Raw genomic sequence first — 25,893 nt, 5'->3', positions numbered from 1 at the left:
TGCTGTGTCCTCCACAGTTCTGAGTCCCTGCTGTCCCACGTGGAGCAGTTACTCCGTGCCTTCATCCTGAAAATCAGCGTGTGCGACGCTGTGCTGGACAACAACCCCCCAGGTAAACGTCCCTCGGATCCAAACAGCCTCATGCCTGGCATTGCTTGGCTTGGCCCATCCTCTGGGAGCTGTCCCCCGAGCTGGAACCTGCCATTTCTCTCTCAGGTTGCACCTTCACAGTTCTGGTTCACACACGGGAGGCTGCCACACGGAACATGGAAAAGATCCAGGTGATAAAGGTGAGTGACACCTGACTGTGTGTGGGAAGCTGCAGAGCAAAGACTGGGCAGAGCAGAGTTTTGTTCTCTCTGAGGTTAAGGCTGACAGATGTTTTGAACATGCACTTAGTGTCATGTGAGGCACTTCAGAGCTGTTCTTGAAGTGGGTTAAAATGGTTTGTGCTGGTGAGGTGGGAGCACATCCACCACACAGCCACAGCTGCAGACAACGGCTGCTTCAGACCCTGAAACAGATTGTAACAGCACTCACTGCCCAGTGCCTGATCAGTCACTTAGAAGTGCTCAGGCATGTAGAACAGGTATTTGAATTTAATCAATAAAAAGCAGCTCTCATCCCCTGATGATCCTCCTGATTCTGCATAAGGAGCAAGGCAGACTAAGATTCAAGTAACTAGTAGGTTTGGGGGCACAAATAAATATCAAAGTGTGTATAGATCACTTTCTAAACCAAGATTTATTTTTTTTTTTTTTTAAGAATCCTTGCACAGATACAGGGAACTTTTTTTCCTGAGCCAAGTTATATTATGTGTCCTAAGGCACAATAAATAAAGCTAACGAAGTATAAAATTATTTCAATGGCTCTGTACTGCTTAGTAATGGAAACTGGGAGTGTAGTAGGCCAAGCTTTAAACTTCCAAGGCAGGATGGAAATCCATGCCCCAGGCATTCAGGAGTTGCAGTTAAACGCTGGTATAAGGGACAGAAGAACATGGTAGCTCGTGACAGCTGAGAGTATCTTTTAAAGAAGTGAGGTGTCCCCTTTGCAGTAAGCAGAGGGTTGACATCATAGTTTGGTGCTGTAACTGAAGACAGTTATGCTGAGTCTTAGGGCCAACTGTGCAAGTGTTAAGTTTTGCTGTTGTGGAAGGTTTGAGTTACCAGTTCCTTCCTCAGCCATTCACTCTCCCATTCACTTAACACTGAGGAAGAGCTCACCTTGCAGCACTGCCAGGCTCTGCCAGTAACACACCTTGTGTTCCTGCCCCCAGGACTTCCCGTGGATCCTCGCAGACGAGCAGGACGTGCACATGCACGACCCCCGGCTTATCCCCCTGAAAACCATGACATCTGACATCTTAAAGGTGAGCAGATCTGACCAAGAGGTGGCTGAACCTGCTGTAGTTCTGAGCTTTGTCTGCTCTCACACCAGCTCTGCAGTTTGCTGTGGGGTGACAACTTTAATACTGCTGAGCAGCAGCTTAGCCTTGCAGGTGTCTGTGCCAGTAATCAAAGCAGGGCAAGACTCCTCATAATAAAATAACCCCCTGGTTATGGGGGAAGGTACAAACCTTTCCTATTCAGCCTGTTGTAGGCTTTCCCCCTTTCACCTACCTGTACACCAAACAGGACTGATGCTGGTTTCTCTCCTCCAGATGCAGCTCTATGTAGAGGAGCGAGCCCACAAAGGCACCTGATTTCAACTTTTCCTTGCCTTCGAGCCTCATGTGATCTTCCAGTGGAGTAAGATCTGTCACAAACCATACCTTGAGAACCATCTCTTCAGCCAGCCTTCTGGTGAATGTAGAGCAGCTGCTGCCTCTTTATTTCAAGTGCTCTTACCACTGTATATAGAACTGACTTGGAATGTGGAGCCAGAGCCTGTTCCCATGTTGACTTGTGTGAGAGTGAGTACAGGTGTTGTTACAGTGCATCCCTGGGGAGTCAGTGCTTTGTACCAATCCAGTTCTCACCTGATGGGGCAGCTGCCTTGCACAGGGGCAGGGATGGACAGCAAGGAGCTGTTCCACGAGAGTAATGGACTCGTGCTAAGGGGGAGTGAGGCCTTATGTAGTGTCTGTCCACTGTGACTGTCCCAAGTAGTCTTCAATAAATATGAAGTTTTACCCCAGTTGAACTGGGCTGAGTCCTGTTCAAACCAGCCCCCCTTCTTAAATGAGGAAGTACTTTTTCTGTGGAGCTTTCACCACTTTTCTGGCACATATGTGGACTCTGTCAGTTCCTAGGAAAGGCTGTACCCTGGTCTCTCCCCTTTCCATGGGAGACCTCTCACCCACAGGTGGCATTAGCAAGGTGGAGTTTGGTGCAAGAGCCTGCAGGTAACAAGAACACTGCAGACTGAGGCTGGGCGTTGCTTTAACATTTTATATTGGGTTACACAGTTCAATACAAAACAAGCTCTGCTGCGAACAAGAAAAACAAGCTGCTTGTGTTGGCAGGACAAAGGACACTCACCCAGGGAGTACAGACAAAAAGTGCACCTGAGGCCACCTGGTTACAGTCCTGAGGTAAAGCAAACCATTTTATTGTGCTTTCATAACGATGTGTGGGGCCCAATGGTGATGCTGCTGTTTGTCACACGGACCCCATACCATCCTGCCCAGAACTGGGTGTCCTGCCCTCCGTGCTGGAAAAAGATGTGGCGAACTCCTGCTGGGTAATTCCGGAATGTGTGGGAAATCTGAAGAGAAATAAGAGAGTTCCTCTTAATTTGCCTAACGAGACCAGCAGTCACCTGAACCTCAGACAACTACAGTCTGTGAGTCATTGAGCTTTTCCTGAGACCAAGATACCTTTCACTGAAAGTGCACCATACCCCTTTTTTGGGGGATGGGGCAGAAAAAGCCTCTCACTCAGCCTTCTGCCCTGAAATGTTCTCTGAGTCAAACTAACATTAAGCTCAATTCTTAGGTGCATTTGTCACATAAGTAACATCTAATGTGAATGTTACTGATGTGGTTGTTACAGAAAATCAAACCAGTTAAACACCTTTAACAGTTTAAGAAAAGTTAAGTCTGCAATACTTGGCCATCCTTGCACAGTAGTTTTGAAACAAAGGGGTTTGATCCAATAAAACAGCAATTTGCTCTTGTGACTTAGTTATTTAGACAAAAACTAGGTAAAACCCAGAAACAATTAAAAAGACTGAATACACAGAAGCCCAGGGGATATTATCTAGAAAATCCTGGGCACCTAAAAAGGAACTTGACTTGATCAGGGCACTGCTTCTTTGGCATCATCAACAGCAAGGACTGACTCACCTGCTGTATAGAGGAGGCTGGAGAGCAGAGAAAGGTCCACTGGGACTTTTGGCCAAGTAATACTGGCAAGACTCAAGTGCCACAAAACTGATAAAAAGCTCCTGCCCCCGGGGTTGCTGCTCACCTCTCTCCACTTGGCATCACTCCACTGCTCGATGATCACGCGCTCGGGCTCGAACTCGTCCAGGACGATGTAATCAGCCGAGAGCAGCCGCACCCGGAGCTCGTACTGGCACCCACAGTCGAACCTGGCAGCATACCTGGGGAGGCAGAGGAACCCAGGGCTGTATGTACAGCCTTCACTTCCCCCTGGGGTTCAGAAACAGTCTCCAAGAAGATCCCTGTCTGTACACGGAAATGACCGTCATCCCCATAGCTGTGGAGAAGTTCTATAACTTCCCAGGATTGCCACCTCCTTGCACCCCTTTAATAAGCTTAGATGTAGCTTATGCTTTACTTGAGAGCTACAACTCCCAAAGGATAAAGAACTGATTTTATAGCATGAAAAGCTCCACAGGCCTAGCTTAATTCTAGGCCAATACCAGAAATTCTAGTTTTCAGTGCATCCTCTTACCAGTCCTTGACTACAATTTCAGGCCGTATCTCATCCATCAGCTGATCTTGGTATCCTTCATTCTTCAGAGTAATGAGCTGAGACTTGAGGCATAACCTGAAACAGCCATAGAAATACAGTTCCTCAAAACATCTCTTCCCTCTCACTGTCCATGTCCTTTCCCTGACAGATTTACTGCCTGCCCAGGCATTGAAGGCTCACAAACCTGACCTGGCTAAGGCCTGCCTTTTCCATAGCCAGAACTGGATAAGGAAATGAACTGAATTAGCTTCACCCCAGATAAAAAGAATAGTTACCTACAAGCTGGATTAAGAGAGGTCCCTGCACTTGTGTACTGGAACAGGAAACCACTGCCTAGTGCATGTAAAAGCAGCTAATCCTCCTCTGCTGACACTGTTTGCATGACACACCTACCACTCCTGGAGGTTCCAGAGCCCTGTCAGGTAAGTGCAGCTGATTATGTTTGCCAGAGCCTTCACCTTTGCCCATCAACTCTGGCAGAGGAGAGTTATTGTAACTATAAAATCCACGTGGATGATTTTAACTATAAAAATCACAGGAGGTTCCTGGTAGAGACAGAGAAACTTGGCATATACTGTGACCAATTCTCTCAGCAGTACCCTGTCTCTTTAGACTAATTGGCATAAAGGTTTAATTAAGCTCCTTCCTTTTCCCACAGCTGGGCTAAGGTTCAGTGACCTGCCTCAAGCCTTCTAAGCATGGTGCCTGTGCAGACACACAGGGGAAAGGAGGTTTCCCAGCTCCAGATTACTGCAATCCAGTTCTTACCCAAATGAAGTGACAAAGTATTTGTGTACTGTGGGGTCTGGCATCAAATTTCCATGATCTCCAGGCAGATCCTCAATTTGCCATTGATTTCCACCGTTGTGGTCAATTGTCCAGCGCTGGAATTTCTCTACAAACACAGGTGTCCAAGATGAGGGTTAGGACCTCACTTCAGCTACCAGCAGGAGCTCTGCTTTCATTAAAGAGTCAGCTACAGGAGAATTTTATTAAGCTACATGGAGTTTTCAGATCCACTGTATTTTTCCTACAACCTGGAAGTGACCCCTGTCATTAGGTTGCTTTTCATGGGGCTGTCAGCAGCTGGCACAGTAGGTACCTGTGCCACATCACAAACCATCTGACCACATCACAAACTCATCGTCAGCAATAAAGTAGAATTACTGTAGTCCTATTAGTCAAGTCTCTGATAACACAAAGTTCTCCAGCTGCCCAAACGTTTACTGCCAATACCTGATGGTTTCATTACCACCTTGTACTTGCTGTGCAAATTAATTGTCACCGTCTGCAGTGCTGGGGCCTTGTGACTCCAGATTTTTCTGGTTGCAACCACAAAGCACTGGTAAATACACACCCGTCTACCTACAGCAGTTCTACTGCTGGTGTTGAGCTGGATCTGACCCAGCACAGCTCCACCAGCAGCTGGACAGTCCTGCAGCACGAGCAGTTGAGTCATGCAGGATACACTGACTCACTCTGACTTCTCGGAAACTCTTAACTGCTAAAATAACGAAACCAACCTTCAGCGCAGGGGTTTTTGATTAAGTTTCTCTTCAAGTGGCAGAGCATATAGAAGACCCTCCAGTCAGAGATGTTCCTGTCCAGGCTCTGCTGATAAAACCCGTCGCGCTGGCACTTTCTCTTCCAGAGGGTGTTGAGGTCCACCACGTACCGCCACTGCGCGCACACCAGGCGGCAGCTGCGGAGCAGGTCCCGGGCGGGCAGCAGCGACAGCAGCTGCACCAGCACGTCCTCGGGGAGGTCGCCGATGGTTGTCATGGCTGAGGGCGGGGGGGAACCGCAGCCCCGGGGCACACACAGGCTCTGCCGAAGGCAGGGGCAGAGCCACGGGCAGCCCGGCGGGCCGGGGCCGAGCAGCTCCGGGTCAGGGCCCCGGCCCCGCTCCGGTACCGACCTGCGCCCTCCGGCCCCGGATGTGCGGGCGCGGCCCTTCCGCGGGGCGGGGGAGGGAGGAGCGCGGGCGGGGCCGCCGGGCTTTATCAGAGCGGCCCGGACCGCCCTCCCCGAACCGCAGCCTTGTGTCGGGACAGCCCAGCCCGGCCCCAAGCCCGGCCCCAAGCCCGGCCCCGGCGCTCCTGCCCAGGTAAGAGCGCTCGGTGTCCCCCCGAGCCCCTGCGGGTGTCCCGGGCTGTCTCCGGGGACAGACGGGGACACGGCACGGGGTGGGCTCTGCCCGCGATGCCGGGACGCGGACCGGTCCCGGAGGGGGATGCGGGCCGGTCCCGGAGGGGAATAGGATCGGTCCTGGGGGAGGATGCTGTGAACTGCGGTGGGAAAGGGAAGGTACCTCCGTCCCTCTCCCGAGCGCGGGGGATCCTCGCTAACGAGGAGAGCGGCGGTGCTCCATCAGCAGGCGGGGCCTCTGAAATTCCTGTAAGACATCAAACCAGCAAGACTGCTCATGTTTCTGTTTTTTTTTTTTGTTTGTTTGTTTTTTTTTAAATTACATTTTAGCCTTCAGGACTGTGGTGGAGGGTTGGAAGCAGGGAGAGTGGGAAATCATTGATGCCATCCCCAGAAAAGCCAGGGAATTTTAAATGTCCGTGCTGGCTGCAGTGCAGATAGAGAACACACGATGCTCTGCACCTGAACATCTAGATTTAGGATGCTGTTACAGCAGTGACTCTATTTCTTCCCTCCCTTGCCAGGTTTGGCACTGCTGTATTTCTTCAAGTCACATGTCAGGATATTTGCCCTCTGTTCCTGGTGCTCTCCCAGGCTTAATGACTTATTCCCAAGGAGTTTGGCTGCATCCATGCAGTTCACTGCAGTCTTAGCAGCTTCCCAGCCCCAGGACTCAGCTGACACAGCAGCAGTGTCACAGTGCATCCGTCACTGGTGACAGGGGCTCTGAAACTGCACAATCATCTTTCCTTAGTCCTGCAGCACCTGGGCCTCAGGGCAGCAGAGAGCTGTTTGGAGGCCAGAATTAGCACACCCTTCTGACTTAATGGCTCAGGTTACGAGGCCATAGAAAATGGAATATTAGAAAATATCAACTGAGTTATTTTCAGCTATGCTCAGACCTGTACTTTATACGAGCTCGTGACTAAGGGGATTAAGTGCCAGCCCCCTGAGGGAAAGCCTATCAGACATAGAATGAACCACTGCAAGGGTGGCTGGCAAGATGCTCACCGCTGATATTTGGGTACTGCTCTGCAGCATTTGTTATCAGGGATGTTCCTAAAGGCAGAACAAACACCCCCTCTGCCTCCCTCTGCAGAGGAAATAATTACTAAGAAGCTGATTTTTGCAGCAGCAGACATTCTGGAAGGACTGATGCCAGTCTGGGAAACAAGCTGCCCACAGCTGCAGATGTCAAGTACTTCCATTTTGTGGGGGGATTTAACTCAGGGCTTTCACTTATGACATAAAATATTCATCTGCTTCAGCAAATTAATGGGTGTCAGGAGGCCCTGAGGTCAGGGAGAAATCTATGGCCCCAAAATCAAGCCTTCAAATAACACACTTACTTTCCCTTTTTTCCTACTGCCTCAGTGTCTGACGCTGCTGAGCCCAGGGATGGAGTCCCTCCCTGAAGCAGTCCTGATCCGAATCCTGGCTGCCATACCTGCAGTGGATCTGGTGCTGGTGTGTCGCCTGGTCTGCTGCCAGTGGAAGAACCTGGTCGATGGAGCTGCACTGTGGATCCTGAAGTGCCAGCAGGAAGGGCTCACTGGGGCAGAGTCAGAGGAGGATGCAGAGAACTGGCAAAACTTCTACTTCCTGAGTAAGAAAAGGAAGAACCTCATCAAGAACCCATGTGGTGAAGGTGAGAGACAAGCACAACCTGCCCCGAGATTTCAGAGAGATAACCAGTCACAGAGAATTGGGCATTTCCACTCTTTGAAAGCAGATCTTAGCTGCTGTCAGGTTGCAGAATTTTCTCCTTGCCCAAGAGTCAAATCACTCATTGCACGCAGCCAAATCATTTAATGGGCACGAAGGCCTTTGATAATCAGTCTTTGCAAAGGGCTTTACTTCACATTAGGTTTATATAACCTCTGCAGGGATCCAAATCAAGTTTGAGAGACAAAAATGTCCTTTGCAGAACCCGTCCAGTGCCGTAATGGTCGTGGCATCTGTTTCTGTATTGCTTCTTGCCAAACCATGACAGGAGAGAGGACGCCTTTCCCTGCTCAGGGGCCTGTCTGCCCTCAGCTCACCAGCCCTTCAGGCTTCTTTCCTTGGAGCAGCTCAGGCAAATCATGTTTTTCCCCTCCCCTCCCAGCCCACGTACCCCACGTGCCATTATTCTGGATCCATGAGCTTCACTTCCCAGGGCTGCAGTAGCAATAAGCAGCAGTAAACAAGCCTCACAACCCAAGCAGCAACAATTTCACACATCACAGACCAAAGCAATATCAACACAGCTTCTCCATTTGACTCTGCAAGCTTTTCCAACATCCAGGCTCCCTCTGGCTAAGACCAGAAAAGCCCTATGTTTAAGGCCTTACTGCTTCTGAAAATACCACTTAGAGATTTAGAAAACAGAAATAAAGCAATCAGCATCTCTCCCCAGGCTGTTTCTGTCTTGTGACCACTGGAAGTGCTGATACACTGTTCAGAATACCTAAATCCTTTCCCTGGAGTACTTCCTTAGACAAACCTACAACTACACAGCCATTTTGCTGGGGAATGTTAAAGTTTAGTAGTACTAAGTTCAGCCAGACTAAAGGTTTTTGCCTGACCTCTACTTAACATATCCGTAGTCTACATACAAAATTAGTGCTGTGTCTAACACTGAACCTTCACAAGCCAAAAGAAGGTTCCAGTGGGAGATGGTCAGGTTCCCCAGGCCCACAGAAACTAAGACTCATCCAAGCCTCTTCTCTGCCATTTGCAGAAGACTTGGAGCACTGGGGAGAGGTAGAGAATGGAGGTGATGGCTGGAAAATTGAAGAGCTCCCAGGGGACTTTGGAAAAGAATTCCCTAGTGAAGAAGTCCATAAATACTTTGTTACATCTTATGAGTAAGGCTGCTTTCTTCTCTTATTTAGGGAAGGGAAAATTTTTGGTTCCCCCAGTCCCAGGAGAGACTGTGATACCAATAACATCTTGTCTTTCAGATGGTGTCGAAAGGCTCAGGTCATTGACCTTAGGGCTGAGGGCTACTGGGAAGAGCTGATGGACACAACCCAGCCTAAAATTGTGGTAAGAGACTGGTAAGTAGCAAGGATGCCTCAGAAGGCAGGCAGAGAGCCAAGAAAGAAAAGGAAGGGCAGGGAAGGCACGTACCTCACATATACTGGGCCTTAAAACCTCAGCTGCCAGGATGCCCTGGAAGTGGAACAGGGCTCACAGGCAGCTCCCACAAGCTTCAAAGTGTTGGTGCACGTGAACTGCAAAGTGTTGTGAATGAGGGGAGGTGGTGGGCTGGGGCAAGAACCATTTCCACCTCAAAGCAAGGCCCTTGGTGGGAGTGGAGAGGCCGTGTTCTGGCTCTCTGCAGAGCTGCCAGGTGGTGCCAGCAGCGGGCTGTCCCTGCAGGTACGCGGGGCGCCGCGACGCCGGCTGCCTCTACGAGCTCTGCGTGAAGCTGCTCTCGGAGAACGAGGATGTGCTGGCTGAGTACAAAAGTGAGACTGTTACCATCCCACAGGACAACGATGGCAACTGGACTGAGGTGAGTTGCAGCCTCAGCAGGTGACACCCAACCTGCATGAATCGGGAATATTTTGAAGCAGAGGGAAGCAGGAAAGTTCTCCTGGAGGAGGAGAAGGCTCTGTCACGTGTTCTCTGGAGCCATGACCCTGTGATTAAACAAAGGGATTATACTGGGAGGCTACCTTGCAGGAAACTTGGAAACTTGCTGAGTTACCACTGCAGGTGTAAAGTGAAGGAGATGTCCAAGTGGGAGAGGTTCTGAAAAAAATAATGGGATCAAAGCTCCTTCCACTGTAAATGTCCCCGTTGTTACCCAGCCTGGCAGGTGTGACTGGGGCTGTGGGGCTGAAGGCTCTGTGCACTGTAGGTTCACGGTGGTTTGATGCTTACCAACAACCCTTTTGTCTCTTGTCCCAAAGATCTCCCACACCTTTTCCAAGTACGGGCCCGGGGTGCGCTTCGTGCGCTTTGAGCACGGCGGCCAGGACACGCTGTTCTGGAAGGGCTGGTACGGCGCCCGTGTCACCAACAGCAGCGTGACAGTGGAGCCGTAGCCACGCTCAGCTGGGGCCTGCATGCTGGAGCTGACTTCCCTCAGGGCATCCCACGGCCTTTGGATGGTCTCTGCATGGTGCTGCTTCTGGCTGTAGAGCATTGGGCCCTTCTGCGTAGGAACGCGCCTGCAAGACGCCGGGAGCCAGCGCCCAGCCTTCCTCAGGGGGACTGTGCAAAGAGTGGGGATGGATCTGAGGTTGCACCACAAGGCTCAGCCTCACCACTTGCACTGATGTTCTCCATCAGACGGGAGATGACCTAAAAGTCCCGCAGACCTTCTCTCCTGAGCCATTAACCCCAAGCCAGACACCCCTCCTGCCTGCTCCCAGACTTGGGCACTCCTTAACTTAGAGGGGCACTTAAGGCATATTTTCTGGAAGGTGAAGAGTGGAAGAAAGTAGGAAAGAAAAACATAGACCTTGTGCCTGAGAATGTACCAGGGAAACCCAGAGCCCTGTCACAGCTCTGTCACCAACTGCTTCCATGGCCTGCAGTGAGAACCTTGGCTTCTCCCATTTACAAACAATAGATGTCATTGCTTACCACAGAGGGGCTCTAGCTTGGCTGCCAAGTGCTATTAGTTTAATTTTTAGTGATAATGCAAAACAAGAGGGATTGGATCCTTTTCCCTTAAACTGTTCCCAGTATCCATTTATCGAGGCAAGTGTTGGGAACAGAAACCTGTCTGGTGTCCAACCCTGGGGCTTCATTTGGCTCCCTCAGACAGATGACAACTGACAGTAATTTCTGGGAGAGAGAGAGATATGACAACAACTTAGGGAAATAGGTTAGGAAAAATTGGGGGTGGGGTCCAGGAACAAATGAAAACAAACTAACGTGCCCCTCCCTGGCCTCTGCATGCTTTGTGCAAGTGTTTGGTCACCCAGTCTGACCCTGCAGACCCTGCACACACAAAGCTGTTTTGCCTCACTCCATCTCTCCAAGAAGTACCTGTCTGCCTCCTCCATGTGTTCACTGACAAGACAGCACTTCACTCTCCCACTTGTGCCTCTTGATATCACTCAGGGCTGTGAATCCCCATTCTGAACAGACCCCTAAGCTCTCCTGAGCCAAGCCTGTCCCTGTAGTTATTCCCCTCAGAAGAGCATCCCCTAACAGAGCTGCTGTTGCCTAGAGAAGGCACTTGTATTTTTGTGTCTCTGTCTGTCTTCCCTCCCGGGGCTGCCACTTTGCATCCAAGTGCCCCTTTACCTGAGCAGTGACTGCTCCTGCCTGCAGCCAAAGGAGAGCTTCCCCCTGGGCACTGTGCACGCTGCTTCCCTGGGCTCCTGCAGGGCTGCCCCTGGGTGCCCCGGGCACACAGGGCTCCCAAACCACGGCCACGCTGTGCCAGAGCCCAGGCAAACCTAATAAAGTGACACAGCTGTGTGTGGATCTTCCCTTGTGTGCTGGGTGTCTGTGTCCTGTGTTCAAGCACATGTTCTCTGTTTAGTTATGTGGAGCCACATCAGCCAGTCCTACCCAAAACCAGGAGTCACTGTACCTTGTGTCCCTGGAAGAGGAACTGCTCTGTTCCTCTGGACCCATTAGAAATGCTCCATGTGCAGCAGGTCTGCAGTGCAACAGCAAGCAGAAGTGAACTTAAAGCACATTTAGAATTCATGCAAGGCACAGAGAAGGCCCAGGAGGGCTCCTACAAAGCTCAGTCGTGCCAGACACCCTCCAGGTCAACAGTCACTGGTTCTACTGTGAGCTCAGCCTTAGCTCTCACCCAGGAGGCACCAGAACCAGTTCACAATTTACCTCTTTCCCCTGCCTCCCCCCTGCACACACGGTCACACAACTGCTGCTTTATTCACCACAGCCTTTAGTGCAGCTGACTGGTTAATCTTCAACTCGCTGCCAACTTTCTGCCCCACAGAAGAAACCAGCCCTCCATCTGTCCCTAAGGAATCAGTGCAGCGAGGGGATCAATATTCCACATCTTGATGCAATTGTTAAACTGAACCTTTCCTAATCCACCATCTCAGAGTCAGGATAAACCTCAGGATTAAGCCTTCGGATATTGTGGCCCTTGTACTTAGAGGTTAAGGCCATGGTCCCCACTTTGGGCTTATCTAGGCTGAGCCACTAAACACACAAAGCCTCCCCAGCAGCTCTGTTACCATGAACAGCTGCCTGGGGGCTTACCCTCCTCATGCTGTTCATGTTGGCTGGCAGGGGCATCTTGCAAAGCTGTCCTGACCTTCCCACTCCCTCAGAGAGGTGCTTTCCAAGGAACTCAGTGCCTGCAGCCTCCCTGCAGAGAACAGCCACCTCTGCCCCCCAGTGCTGCTCCCCAGAGTCACTGCTGACCTCAAGGGAGCCATTACCCCTTGCATTCAGCCACATCAGTCAGAATCCCAAAGCAAGTGAGTGTCTGGGCACACGGGGAAAAAAAATCCTGCTCACATTATAAATATTTTGTTCCAAATGCCTTTTGAATTTTGATCAAATACCAGAAGTGTGAACACACTGAGATCTGCATTGCACACGTACATCCAATTCCAAACTGCCCATTCACCTGTCAGAGATGGGTAATGGGCTCTCACATGTTCCAGACTTCATGGAAATTGAGATGATACAACTTCATGGGATTACAGAAAGTCAGTGCAACTGTGACAAAAGGGCTTGGATGTATTAAATCTCCCAGCCACTGCAGGGCTCTGTTACAGCTTCAGTGCCAGTTCTTTCTGCTTTCTGCTGTGCCAACACCAGCAGGCAGCTGTGTGACACTGCACAGCAGCTTTTGGGAACACTGGTGACCAATGCAGACACATGCTGTACAGACAGGAAGATCTCTGACCCCAAGTAATTTATAACAGATATTCTCAACCCCCAGATTCAGAGTATTTAGAAATCTGAGCATTAAAACACAAAAACTGAGTGCTGCTGGAGCATTCATGTTGTAGAAAAAAAAAACCAAAAAACAACCAAACTGAAACCACACAAAAGGGTCCCCTCCCAGTCCCAGTTACAGCAACAGGAGCTGCAGAAAGGGCTCCTGTTCCCTTTGCACATCAAACCCACAGTGCACCCCAGCACTGCTGAGCTACACCAAACACAGAATGGAACTGTCCTCCAAACACCCCACACTGGAATGGACCAGCTGGATGAAGAGAACTGGAGAGTTTAAGACACGAACCCTTCACTCTTGGCCAAGACACCACATGAACACACCTCTTACCTTGGCTGCTCCAGTACTCAGAGGCACCAAGAGAAGCCCTAGTAGAGCACAACACACAGCCCTGTCCTGCCCTCACCAGTCCTGGGTAGCCACCTGCACCTTGGTGGCTGCAGTTGTATGAGATGCCACTGTAATTTTTCTTTTCTACACAGCCCACCACAGCTGGTCCTGGCTATAAATGTCATTATAATACAGCCAAAAATACTTAAAAAGTGGTTGCTTCTGGGTTTTTTATTCTCAACAGCTTCTATAGCAAGTTTCTTGCAGAGGAACAGAACAGAGCAAGATGGGGCCCTGGCAAGGAAGTACTATCATATATCTCTTGTCAAGTCTAATTGAATTTTTCTATATGAAGCATCTATTATTGCCCACCTGGGGGGCTGTGGACAGATGGAGGAGTTTTCTCCCCCACCAGGCAATTCAAGATGGGATGGGATAGATGGGGGAGAAAATAAAAATAATCTATCTGACAGTTCCCTGTTGCTTGCAGCCCAGCTGTTTTAGCCAGTTGTAAAAGGGAGGATGGCTTAGGAGCTTGATTCCCTCTAAATCAAACAGCTTGTAGAGGCTGGGAATGGCACTTCCTGAAAGACAGGACAGCAGAGCATCAGTCACTCCTGCAGCAGAGACATTTGGCCTAAAGCTGCAGCTGAGATAAGTAGGGTTGCAAAAGGGATGGAAAATCAAGGACTTATCCTTGCCTGTCAAGAGTAGAACTCCCCTCAAGAACTGGAAAGCGCTGGGCTGGTGAACAAACTTTCCCTGGGGCACACACCTCCCTCTGCGGTTCAGGCACAGCCACTCCCTCACCTCCTCCACTGCTGTCCCACACCACACACACCTGGGGGGCAAAAGAGTGCACGTGTGAGCAGCCCCGGCACTGAGCTGACCTGATCCCTGCTCCTTCCATCCAGCTGGCTCCTCCCGACGTCCTTGGGCAGCGACTGCCCAGCCCTCGGTCTCCTTACCTAATAGGGAAAGAAGGACTCAAAGGTGCTTTCCTGCTGGGGAACCCCTTTGGAATTACGGGGGGAACAGTGAGTTCAGCCGGAAAGCCTCACAGAAGCTGGCAAAGCACAAGGACAGCCCGAGAGAGCCGAGCTCCTGACGCAGCAGCCTGAGAGCAAAGCGAAGGGTCACGGACAACCAGAACCGGACACGCGCGGTGCCGGTGGGTGAGTGCGGGAGGGATGTCCCAGAGCAGGAGAGCCGGGCACAGCCGGGCAGGCAGGGCAGGCAGAGCGGGCAGAGCGGGCAGGGCGGGCAGGGCAGGCAGGGAGGGCAGGGCAGGCAGGGCAGCAGCGCGGTCCCGCGGCGGGGACAGCAGAGGGCACTCGGGCTGCAGGCAGGAGCCCGCGGGGCTCCCTCCGTGCCGAGAGAGATGCACAGGGGATGTAGAGGGACCGCCCTGGGTCTGTGTCTGAGCTCTTGCACCTTGTTTCTTCTTCTGGCGGCAGCTCAGGCACGAGGGAGCGTTTTCTCCTCGTCCTGTTGCAGTGCCTGGCTCGGTTTGCAGAGCAGCCTTTGCTGTGCAGACCCTAATGCTTATCCCTGCCATTGGAGACGCCCTCACACATTTTGGAAGTACGGTTGCCCCCTGGGCAGCAGACACAGCACACCTCTCTTGGATGCTCGCAGCGTTTTCGGCTGTAATGACTGATCAGAGCACTGAAAGCTGCCTGAATGCAGATGAAGGCCTTTCAAATTCGATTGGAAGCAGCACAACTTGCTCAACACTATCCTAAAGCATTGATTTATTATCGGTATCACTCAAATCAGTAACATGCCTTTCCTTGCAGAGTATCTCTAACCTTAATCCAGCCACGAGTCTCAGAAGAGTCACCCAGAGCAGCAGGGCTGTGTCCCCAAGTGCACCGTGCCCAGGCACACAGGGTCTCCTGCCACCCTCCCTGCACACGGAGCTCGGCAGCCCTTCCCAGAGAGTCAGGAGTCCCAGGGACATCCCACATGCCCTTGGCTGACCTCCCCTGCAGGCACTCAGAGCAGCTCATCTGGAGCTGGTGCCTGTGCAGACCCATTAACCACAGTGCAATCAGTGCTCCCAGAGCGGCAGAGAGGCTGCAATAAAGTCATAGGAGAGCTCATTGGACTGATGGATGGTGGGGAAACATCTCCCTGCAGCAGGAACGGGGGCACTGACAGGGAGGGGAGCAGCTTTGGCAGCGAGGGGCCTCCCACTGAGCACCTTGAGGATGTAGGTACCACGTCCAGAAGCACTGAAATGCATCAGGGTACATAAACCCTGGTTTCCCTGAGCACAGAGCTCCTTCTCTGTAGAGGAAGGGTGATATCAGAGCTCTGCCACTTGCAATCCCTGCAAAAGGTCCTGAAGTCAAGCAGTGCTGTTTCCACCTCACCACACACCGTGCAGCTCCTCCCGTTAATATTGACACACAAAGTGTTGCAAAACGAAGCAGATAAAATCCTGATCCAGATATGAGTAATGACTTTGCATTTTTTTGTAAATTAAACCTAATCTTGTGTTGACTTGTGCTATACAAGGAGAAATAATGAAACAGATTAAGATGAGATCTTGTTCACTCTTGCTGAACAAAAGCCAATTAATTGCCAGCAGGATTATCGTGAAGTCTTTCTCGTCTCAGACAAACACAATCAGGTGGAGTCTGGGTGCTGGTGCAGGAGCTCTGCTTATTGGAGCGATAACTCTGCCTGGACGGAGGAAAACACTGCAAACACTCAGTTAACCACATGGACACTCCTGCCTTGCTTTTTCTCCAGCCTCTCTTGCCAATTTGCACAGAGAGAGATGCTTTAGAACCAACACACACCTCCAACCACACCCCCCAGGCTTGTCTGCTCTAATTCCCCTTCTCCTGTTCCCCTTCTCCTCACCCTCCCAGCACTCCTAACACAGATTCACCCAGACTTCTTTCAAAGCTTTCTGGCTCCGAAGGCTTTACCACCTGCAAATCCTTTCTGCAGTCCTTGACCGTGCTGAGATGTTTCCTCTCTGTTATCCACACAAAATCCCTGCTCCAGTCTCTCTGCTACTTGCCTGGTCCCCAGCAGAGCCACCTTCTACCCATCTGTCTGCCATGATGACAAGCAAAGAGATTGTTCCTGCCTCTTTTCATCTGTCCTTTTTCCAATACAAAATAGAAGTTTGGGGAAAATCAGGGACTGTAGGGAAAGGATCCAGTGTCATCACTCCCCCAGAAAAATGAGGGAAGGCTTGGCACAAGGACTGACTATGGGACTTGATGAAAGACTTCAGCACTGCAAGGCATGGCACTGGGGAGACACCCATGCCCTGCTGGGCACAGTCACCACTGTGTGGGAGCCCTGAAGGGTGGTGGTACATCACAGAAACAGTGGGCATGGAGCAGCAGATCCTAGTTCTAGCTGGGAAGCTCCAGGGTAGGAACAGAAACCAACACCAGCACGTCTGGAAAAAGGAGAACAGCTGTGTTGAACTCACTGCCCCACCCCAAAAGTGAAGCTAAAAGCCACCCTACCCTGCCAGCTCAGGGCAATCCCCACTTTTGTGATGGCACCAAGAGCTCCACACATCCCACCAGGGGAGGAATCTCTAGCAGCCAGAAATAAAAGGCATTGAGTGAATTTGTGAACAATTTACTTGGAGAAAACACTTCTTACTTTCACACCAGGTTAAAAAAAAATAAGAAGTAAAATTAAACCCTGTCAAAGCCTGCAGCACTGGCATTGACAGACAAAAATGACTTAAGAGAAAAAAAAATGGGCAGGGAAAGTGATTTTCTTTGCCTGCATTGCCAGGGGAATTAAATCTTGTTTTTTTCCCCGTCACCACCAAGTGGAATAATCCAATATATTAAAGTTAATGTGCTTCTTGTATTTATTGCTGTGTATTTGACCTAACAGAATTTTATTCCTACATTAAGAATAAAACCATTCCGGAAGGCAAGCTGCAAAGCTCTAGATCAATTACCACCTTCTCCAACAGCTGAAAAGTGAGTTATTTCTTGTAAGGGGGGGGGGGGGAAAGTAGAAAATAATAATAAAAATAAGAAATCCTTTTCCCTGTGCAGAGAGTTCTGCACTGCAGATCTGGTGGAGTTCGGCAATATCGAGTTTGGTTTCTAAGCAACATTTTAAGAAATCAGGCAGCAGCCCCAACCACCCTCCTCAGATGTTTGTGTCCCCCATCCTGCACAGCACACACTCGGGTACCCACCATCAGTGGGGACCAGATCAGGTTCAAGTGCACCCAGCAGTGACCTGCAGCTCTTGCTGGTGAGCAAACACCACCGTGGGCACAAAGTCATGGAACACAGCACTGGGGTGTGAGAGAGCCAGGCAGAAGGGCACAGAGGCAGGGGGAGGACTCACTGATCCCAACCCACTGAAATACTTATGAAAACACTCCTTGTACCCTGCCCTGGGACAAGCCTGCTGCCCTGTCTGGGAGGGGTTTGGACCAGCACACACAAACTGCCCCTCCTGTCTCACTATCGGGGCTCTGACACTTTGCTCAGGGGGGTTCACTGGACACCCGGTTCTGGGGATCCCCAGAGGCAACACCAGCTCCTCTGTGACACCTCGGGGGGCTGTTTACTGGAATGTCTGAGGTGGGACCCCTCAAACCAGCCTTTCACAGAGAGCAAGGAACACCAGTCCCTGCTGATGCCACCATTTGTCACGGCCTGGGCTGAAAATGTGGCACATTTGAAGAAGCACAGGACTTCTCTAGACATTCCAGTGTTAGCAGGTTTTATGAGGAAAACCAGATAAAACAAAGGAAATGATACTGTTTTGTTGCCACTGGGTGTTTCAGCTGGAAGAAATGAGAGGCTGCTGTAATGGTTTGACGTGCTCCTCACAGGAAAGGAGATGCTGCTCACAGACAGTCATGAAGGTCAGTGCTTCTGTTCTTAGCAGAGAGTTTGGGATTCAGTATGGATGGAAAAGAGGTGGGGGAAAGGGGCTCTGGTAAGCCTAAAAGGCAAGATCATATTTACACACAAAAAAAGCATAGGATGCATTAATTCCTGACCTATGTCTAGACAGTGCTTGCTCCAGGAACATGAGCCATGATACACCCACGTGCTTATGCACTATTAGCAGATTTTATTGTCTTCCATGAGCCATTATTGCTATTTTAGCACAGGGATGGCAGAGACATAAGCCTGCCTTGGAGTCCCTGAGGCAGCCTGTGAGCACAGCCAGGAACTCCAAGCCCACATTTCCTGAACCACGCTGCCTCCCCATCCAAGCCTCACTCCCTGCTTTGTACAGCCTCCAACACAAGCCATGGCTGCTTGGAATAAAAGTTTGGACACAGTCAGCACACATTCAGAAAAAGTACTTCAACTGTTACGACTTCAATAAGACAAAGCCATTCCTCTAAGCAGACAGGGCTAACTCAGGTTTTTATTCTCCCTCATGCTATCACAGGAAGGACAGAGTTTTAGGCGCTTTGAACAGAAGGAACTAGGAATTACTACACATGCATAAGTTTCAGTTACATTTAACTGTGACCTTCAGCTGAATTGCAACCAGTAAATCTGAGCAAACTAGTCTTTTGAATAACTTCTTGGAAGGGCTGTACAACTGGTTTGTACATGCAGCCCTAACGCTCACTTGCCTGGGAATTTTTAAATTATTGATCAGGACAAGAGCTCTCCCTTCAAGCATACTCCATCTAATCCTTTCATTTACTGTGCTTTTTGCCTGCATGCAAAATGAATGACATTTCATCTCATTTCCAAGTCACTTCCATGACATTTGCAGTGTCAAGGTCTACCTCCCTCAACAACACTACCCAGCTGGTGTCAGATGGGGAGGCACAGGAGCTCTCCCTCCCCAGCACGTCCTGCTGCACACCTGAGGGGCAGAAGGTGCTGGAAGGGTTGTTACATCCACCAGGTAGAGAAACAGCCAGGAAATACCCTGGGGTGCCCAGAGAGTGTCTGACGTGTGAGGCTAAAAAAAGGCCCACACTGTCAGAGAGTGGTGCAGCGCTGACAGTGATACCTGTCAAGGCACCGGAGCCCATCCTGTCCTGCCCTGCCCTTGGGTCAGTGCCAGTGAACACCCTGAGCCCAGAACTGCCAGGCTTCAGCTTCAGCCACACGCTCTGGCTCTCCTCCCTTATGGGTGACACTCATCAGCAATGCTACAACCCTCCCTTACACACACACGAGGAGCAGCTGCCTGAAGAGACCTCTGAACTGCCTGAATAATTTAATCATTCCCATTTCCCTATCTCCCCACGCTGCAGCCTGGCCAGGTAACCTGAGTCTCCAGAGGGTGTTAGAGCGAGAGGCAGAGGTGCTGCTGTTTTCCTAATGGCTTGTAAGCCATGACCAGAAACCCCAGCCAAGCTCTTCCAGGCTGCTTTCAAACCCTTCCTTCACATTTGCTCCTTCCTAAGTGTCATGATCTTGCGTATGGGGAGGTGGGATAGTCAGGCTGGGAGCAATTCCTGCCCAGATGAACTGCTGCCTCCCTTTGGACTGTGAATATATGTTCCATGCCTCAATTCACTTTGCTGCTCTGGTGTTTCAGAAGCGTTCAGGAAGCTTTCCTGGGAACGAGCCCTGCTGAGCTGTGCACAGGCAGAGCTTGCACAGCAAGCACGAACCAGAGCAGACAGAGCACAGCAATGGGATGTAATGTATAACAGCCTGAGCATGTCCACAGGGACACAGACAGAGACCCACACAAAGGGCCACGGTGTCTCCTCTCTGTCCTTAGTGTCCCAGAGAAAAGGCTCTGCTCCAGACACTGCCCTGCTTCCAAGGGCAACGCCACAGGGTGTTCCACAGCGATGCCTGCTGTGCAACTCACACCCTCTGATCCACTCTGCCCCCCACAGCAGTGGTCATTCCCCTCTCTGGGTCTTACCTTTGGCTCTGTTCATCACCCCCCAGCCTGGCAGGCTCCCACAGAACGCTGGTCTTCATCAGTATTCACAGCAGCAATTCCCTGGCTCATCCACACAGGTAATCAGGAGTCTGAGGTTGGGCTCAGAGACCACAGAGCCCAATTAAATACTTGACACTATCACAGCCCCCCCCCAGAAACAGCCCTGGAGAAATTACCCTGTGTGTACCTGCAAATCACTAGATAAGGATGAACAGCACCTTCAGGAAACAGCAAATGCCCCTTAAAAAAAGCCAGCAGGCACCTGTGTTTGTACAGAGTGCTAGGGCTGGAGAGAGGGAGATAAAAGAGCAAAACTCCAGTGAGAAGCAAACTCAGTGTTCTCCTGGCATGTGCAGGGATGTGAGTGAATGGGACACACACGGAGACAGGTCACTGTCTCATTCAGGCACCCCAGCCCAGAGCAGACAGGACATGGTGGCACAGCCCAGCCTGTGACTATCAGAGAGCCCAGAGTGGGCAGGAACACGGCCCAGACTGTACCTGATGATCCAGGAGTGACACTGTGGCAGGGCAGGGATCCCACACACCACAGCTCTGACCAAAGAATCTGATGGTACTGCCTCAATATCCTGGGTGCTTTGGGGACTGGTATCCCCAAGAGAGACCCAGTCCCAGGCCAGGACTTCTTCCCAGCCTGGTCACCGGGGCTTTTGTGCATCCCACAGCAGTTTTCTCACCCCCTGCTCCCAGCCAGGGAAGGAAGTACGTGATAGACATCAAGGACAGCTTCAGTACCAGACCACAACCATCAATCACATCAGGAGTCAACTGACACAGACTCCACTGGGGCATTCATTTGCCACCTGGAAATCTTTTAACCACAATTCTGAAGACTGTATAATGACAGGGATGTTTCTTTACACTGTCTTTCTCAGGAATTAATTCCAGCAGCTTCATTATAAAGAATAAATAACAAAGGTACATGGCAAAGGACTCCTTGAAAGTCCAGGGGAAGAAACCTCTCCTGCTCCTAAAGAGATCCTAGATTAAAAAAAAAAAAAAAGGGAAAAAAAAAAGAAAAAAAAAGAAAAGAAAAAAGTGCAATGCTCCTGAAGAGATCAGTAAATAATGATCAGGAAATCTTTCCCCCTGCACTAAGTCAGTGGAGCTCCATGAATAATTCACAGCTGCTAAGGTGAAAAAAATGAATAGAAATGCTTTCCTGCCTCCTGGGCCCTCCCTCCAGGACTAGCACAGCTGAGCATGGAGTTTTTTCCTCCTAGAAGTTAAGAAAAAGACTCCTGAACACCTCTGGGCTGCTGGATTCGATATGTTGCTCTGCATGGTTTCCCTTGAACATGTAATTTCATTTTCAAAGTCTCAGGTGCCCACGTACAGACCTGGAGACAACTCCAGCACCGGCTCCAACCCAGACCATGCGCTGGGGGAAATAAATCCATTTAAAGGATGGTGGTCATGCAGCAGAGCAAGGGCACCAGGGCTGGGTGCTGACATCTTTCTCCCACTGTGTGCCAGAGGCCTCTCTCCAGCTTGGCCAGCCAGGTCTTTCCAGTGAGAGCTCCCACCCTGTCAGACAGGTCTGAAAGCTCCTTTTAGCTGAGCTGCATCACTCTGTGGCTCATTCTTAACAAATAATAACAAATTATAGCTCCTTTCATTCCCACGGCCCAGAACACTTTAAGCTTCCCAACAAGCATAAACGAGGTAATTAAATGACATTCCTCCTTTGAGGTAAGAGAAGGCTATTAAGAGATCCCCTCAGATCCCAGTGAAATGCATCCACTTCTAGATGGAATTAGGAGCTGGGAGTTTAACAAAAAAGTTATGCAGACACATTTTGCTTCCTAGGACTCCTCTAAGTTTTGACTCAGCCAGGACTTTCTCAAATTATGGTATTTGAAATTAAGTTGCCACCATAAATACTATGAACCATTTTTCTAATGTGACTGGGGGAATTAGAACTCTTTGCTATTTTGATGAGAGGTAAGAAGAGACTTTCTAAATCCTGGGATTTATATTCACCACAGCCAAGAGATGTTGGCTGACAGTACAGCTGGTATTCTCTCCTCAGGACATCCTGCCTTCACATTCTTCACTTCATTGCCTGTCCCTGTAGGTTTGCTCATCCCCCCACAATGTTAATAATCAAACCAGGGCTCTGGACATACTAAAATTTGCCACTATCAAACTTGTTCACATGTTTTTCTGCACTGAGCAAGCTGCACAGGAACACAACTCATGGGAGATAACTTTAGGTTGCTCCTGCTCCTCCTTGGCACCCTTGTCCACTCACACAACCCTCAGCACAACCTGCAGGCTGGAAGGGACTGATGGACTTGGGCAGGCAGTGCCTCACCTGCCCTCATCACCCTCTCCACTTTCTCCTGGAATGACTGCAGGCAAAGGCTCACCTTTTGCCACGGATCAGAGAGGCAGGACAGACAGCAGGCAGCAGGAATGTGCTGGATCCCCACTGTCAGGGTCAGCCCAGCCCCTGTGCCAGGGGAAGCATCTGCCTTTCAATGCAAATGATCAGCTGTGCAAAGCAGCTTCCACAGGGAAGGGGGAAATGAATTCCTCCCTGATCCCCCTCCTGAGCGAGGCTTATCCCTGAAGCATGAGATTCAATTACCCTTATCATTATTGTAGCCTGCCTCGCTAGGAATGTTATTAGCGGTGATGAAATTATCCAGCCCTGTTTTACACTGGGAGGAAGCACAGCAGGCTCCTCTCCACAGGGAGCAGGGGCTCTCCTTGGCACCAGGGGAAAGGCTCTTCTCCAAGTGCCACAGCAGCTCCCCCAAAGGAAGGGCCAGGACCCTTGGTCTTAATTTATGTGACCCTTCTGTCACTGAAGTCACCAGCTGGGGACCGTAAGCACACAGTGGCCAAGTTGTCCTGAACTCCACCCTCACACAGAGCCAGGTGTTGACACTACAGTTCCTAAAACCATTCCATTTTTGAGCTCTGGCCCAGGCAGAACTTTCCCATTTTGTATGACTCGAATTGAGTTTCCTTCATCAGTGTCCCAAGTGATCCCTGACCTGCAGTTGTGCTGGGCAGAGCTCCAGCTGCTTCACCCGGGTGTGGAGGTAACAGGAGATGTTTCTGATCTAGGGGATTGTGAGCTCTGCCATGGAAGACTGGAAACACACACATCTCAAGAAAAATCAGGCAGGGTTTCATCCCTGGAGATCGGGAAGTGATCTGGAAGCTGCAGCCCTGTGGCTTTGCAGTGTGAAAGCACCAGGTGCCCAGACTGGCCATGCACCAAGAGGAGAACAGCAGGACCTGAGCATGTGGAACCACAAGGACCTGGAGATTTGAGCACTGAGTGCAGAGGGACAGGCAAGGAGAAAGAACAGCTGTGTCCACCCCACAAGCAAGGCAGCAGAGCAGCCTCAGGCACACACAGGTCGAGGCTGCCCCAGCTCCACCCCTGCCTCACTTACAGAGGAAGTTCCACCCGGGTATCATTCCCCTGCAGAGTGCCAGGCAACCCAGGCTGTGGAGAGCAGCATTTCCCCCTGCTCTAGGACACAACTAGGATGCTGTTTTCCTTTCTCTGCTGCTCTCACCTCCTCTTGGGAGAGACCTGGAGGCAGGGACTTCTCAGCACAGGCAGCCCCGAGCAGCAGCAGCTCCCAGGGCTCATAAGGACTTGCAACCAAGCTCAGTGTATCAGAAACCAGCACATCCAGGAACTAATGGAGAAAGCAAGCCAGAGCCATCAGGGAAGACTATTAGGTTTGAACCAAACAGATAATTCCCACCGTGTCCTTTATGGTCTTGTTAGGTTTGTTTTTATGCAGAGGTGGAATCAGCCCCAGCCCTGCTTGGAAGAAGCAAGCAATGAACAGTGAGAGCTCATGTATGGAGGGGGATTTGGGGTGCCCTGGTAAAATGGGAGCATAGATGTGTAAAGAGATAGAAAGGACAAGAGTGGGCCTTCAAAGGAGCATAGGAATGCAAGCAGGCACACAGGGAGCTGATCAGCCACAGAAGAGATGGGGTGCTCAAGTCTGGCTGTCACTGCATTTGGAAGCACGGAGTTGTGACTGTATGCACACATATGTAGGCACACGAAATGACACTTGAGAACAGCAGCATGTGCACAGATCTGTGCTGGGGGAGTTTAACATCTCATCTCCTCAGTCTCTGGCTTCCCTTTGCACACTCAGCATCCCCTGAAGGGGCTTCCCCATCTCCAGCCAGCTCCAATCCCTTCTTGGCTCCTTCTCCCTTTGGAGCCAGTTTTAAATTCATCACTGTTTTTAAGGAAACACTTAAAGAACAAAGCAGAACTGATAGCTAAATTAAACCTGCTGAGAGTGCTTGTTTAATTGAAAATGCCATCTGTAATTTAAATGTCAGAGCTGGGATGGTTATTAAAACCCTCCTTGATTACCGCGCCTCATTTCACAGTTTCAAAACAGACAAGAAAAAGCTTCAAATGGGTCATGTAACACAGCACCACCAAGCAATGAATAAGCCTCCCTGACAGACACCAGTGGGACCAAGCCAGCTCAGTCCTGCCCCACTGCCATGGCTCCTTCTCTCCTCGTCCCCCATGGCAAGGCTGGCTCTTGCCTCTGCCCGGCACCGAGCTGCTGGGAGGGCAGCAGATCCTCTTTTCTCTTGGAGGATGATGCTCAGGACAGCCAGGCAGAGCAGCTGGGAATGCATTAATGTCTTCCAGGCCCAGCAGGCAGGAAGCCCTTGGAACACTGGGCAGAGTGGAGTCCCCTCCAGAGGTCCAGCTGCAGAGCAGAGAGGCAGCTCCGTGTCCAGCTGCCAGGCATGTGCTCTGTGCTGCCTGCTCCCTCTCCTGCCCTCAGCAAACCCACTGGCACTCCAGAGATGCTGTCCTGTTGTCCCCAGGGCCTTCCTCCTGTGTGCTCTGTTCTCCACCCTGTACCCAGCTCTTCCCGAGGCAAAGGGGAGAGCAGGGGGCTGGTGGAGCAGGAGGAAAAGGAACGAGCTCATGCCCATACCAAGGTCAGAGAAATCAGTGCCTTGTCCTGATCCCAGCCAGCTCAGTGCTGGCTCTGGTGCAGGGGAGGGAAGAAAACAAATCAGCAGCTGCTGGAGTAGCAGCACCAAAGGCAGACTTGCATTAAACAAGCGCCATCCATCATTCCAACACCACAGTTTATAAACCACGGGGCTTCCATAAATTACAGGAGGAGCCAGAGGAGCGTGCAGGCCACCATCAGCACAGGCTGCAAGTCATCTCCTGCCTGCTCCTGCCCTCCTGGGGCAGCAGAGCCACCAGCATCCCCCCCTGCTCGCTGACAGGGAGGAGACTTGTCACAGCAGGGCTGGATTCACAGGCACCCAAACCCATCACCACCCTTGGGTTCAACAGCAGAGCTGCCTCCTGGGCCACTGGCCGGGCTGGGGGTGCCCCAGTGCCAGCAGGGCACCTGCATGCCATGCAGACCCCCCTTTTCTCTGTGTGTACTGCAGAGTGAGGCTCGTTAAAGTGCTGCAGCGGGGGCACTGGGAGCTCAACTAATTAGCCATTAATAGTCATTGTGAGAGTTGGAGGAGGCTTTAATGAGTACCTGGCCACAGCACTATTGCCAGCTGCCTCCTTCCATCTCCCCACCTCGCTCACTTTACCATTAGGTTCAGTCTGGATTGGGGTTAGGGGGTGAAATCCATCACTCTGATATGTGAGCAGGGAGAGAACAGGGAGCAGGGAAATCAGTGCCAAGAGCACTGGGCCCCAGCCCTGGATTCCCTGCCTCATCCAGCACAGAC

The 25,893-nt window shown here is 50.8% G+C and overlaps 3 protein-coding genes and 1 long non-coding RNA gene across 8 annotated transcripts in view; 2 read left to right on the top strand and 2 right to left on the bottom strand.

Annotated features, from left to right (window-relative positions):
* Positions 1 to 2,161, top strand: part of MAD2L2 (mitotic arrest deficient 2 like 2) — a 37,047-nt gene extending 34,886 nt beyond the window's left edge. For all 4 annotated transcript variants that reach the window (XM_039386322.1, XM_039386323.1, XM_027736429.2 and 1 more), the window contains 4 exons: positions 18 to 112; positions 217 to 290; positions 1,280 to 1,372; positions 1,664 to 2,161. In XM_039386322.1, coding sequence (XP_039242256.1) covers positions 18 to 112; positions 217 to 290; positions 1,280 to 1,372; positions 1,664 to 1,705 — 304 coding nt within the window. In that variant the 3' untranslated portion in view covers positions 1,706 to 2,161. The remainder of the gene's footprint in view (positions 1 to 17; positions 113 to 216; positions 291 to 1,279; positions 1,373 to 1,663) is intronic.
* Positions 2,162 to 2,378: 217 nt separating this feature from the next.
* LOC113995895 (F-box only protein 6-like) lies at positions 2,379 to 5,921 on the bottom strand. The gene is made up of 5 exons (XM_027736428.2): positions 5,408 to 5,921; positions 4,653 to 4,779; positions 3,864 to 3,959; positions 3,414 to 3,549; positions 2,379 to 2,709 (listed from the first exon to the last, which is right to left on the bottom strand). Exons 1-5 carry the CDS (start codon positions 5,664 to 5,666, stop codon positions 2,563 to 2,565), a joined length of 765 nt encoding a protein of 254 aa, XP_027592229.1. The 5' UTR covers positions 5,667 to 5,921; the 3' UTR covers positions 2,379 to 2,562.
* On the top strand, positions 5,588 to 11,470 carry FBXO2 (F-box protein 2). The gene is made up of 6 exons (XM_027736425.2): positions 5,588 to 5,991; positions 7,407 to 7,680; positions 8,755 to 8,881; positions 8,978 to 9,073; positions 9,399 to 9,534; positions 9,935 to 11,470. The coding sequence occupies exons 1-6, from the start codon at positions 5,656 to 5,658 to the stop codon at positions 10,067 to 10,069; spliced, it is 1,104 nt and encodes a 367-aa protein (XP_027592226.2). The 5' UTR covers positions 5,588 to 5,655; the 3' UTR covers positions 10,070 to 11,470.
* LOC113995898 overlaps positions 6,168 to 25,893 on the bottom strand; it is a 54,783-nt gene continuing 35,057 nt past the window's right edge. For both annotated transcript variants that reach the window (XR_003543556.2, XR_005565448.1), the window contains exons 3-4: positions 7,480 to 7,634; positions 6,168 to 6,279 (exon numbers count right to left, since the gene is read on the bottom strand). This is a non-coding gene — a long non-coding RNA (uncharacterized LOC113995898). The remainder of the gene's footprint in view (positions 6,280 to 7,479; positions 7,635 to 25,893) is intronic.

The sequence above is a fragment of the Pipra filicauda genome, unplaced genomic scaffold (assembly GCF_003945595.2).
Source record: "Pipra filicauda isolate LSUMZ 115617 unplaced genomic scaffold, ASM394559v2 scaffold47_size6085603_pilon, whole genome shotgun sequence".
NCBI lineage: Eukaryota > Metazoa > Chordata > Aves > Passeriformes > Pipridae > Pipra > Pipra filicauda.
This window is presented reverse-complemented; position numbering and strand designations above follow the sequence as displayed.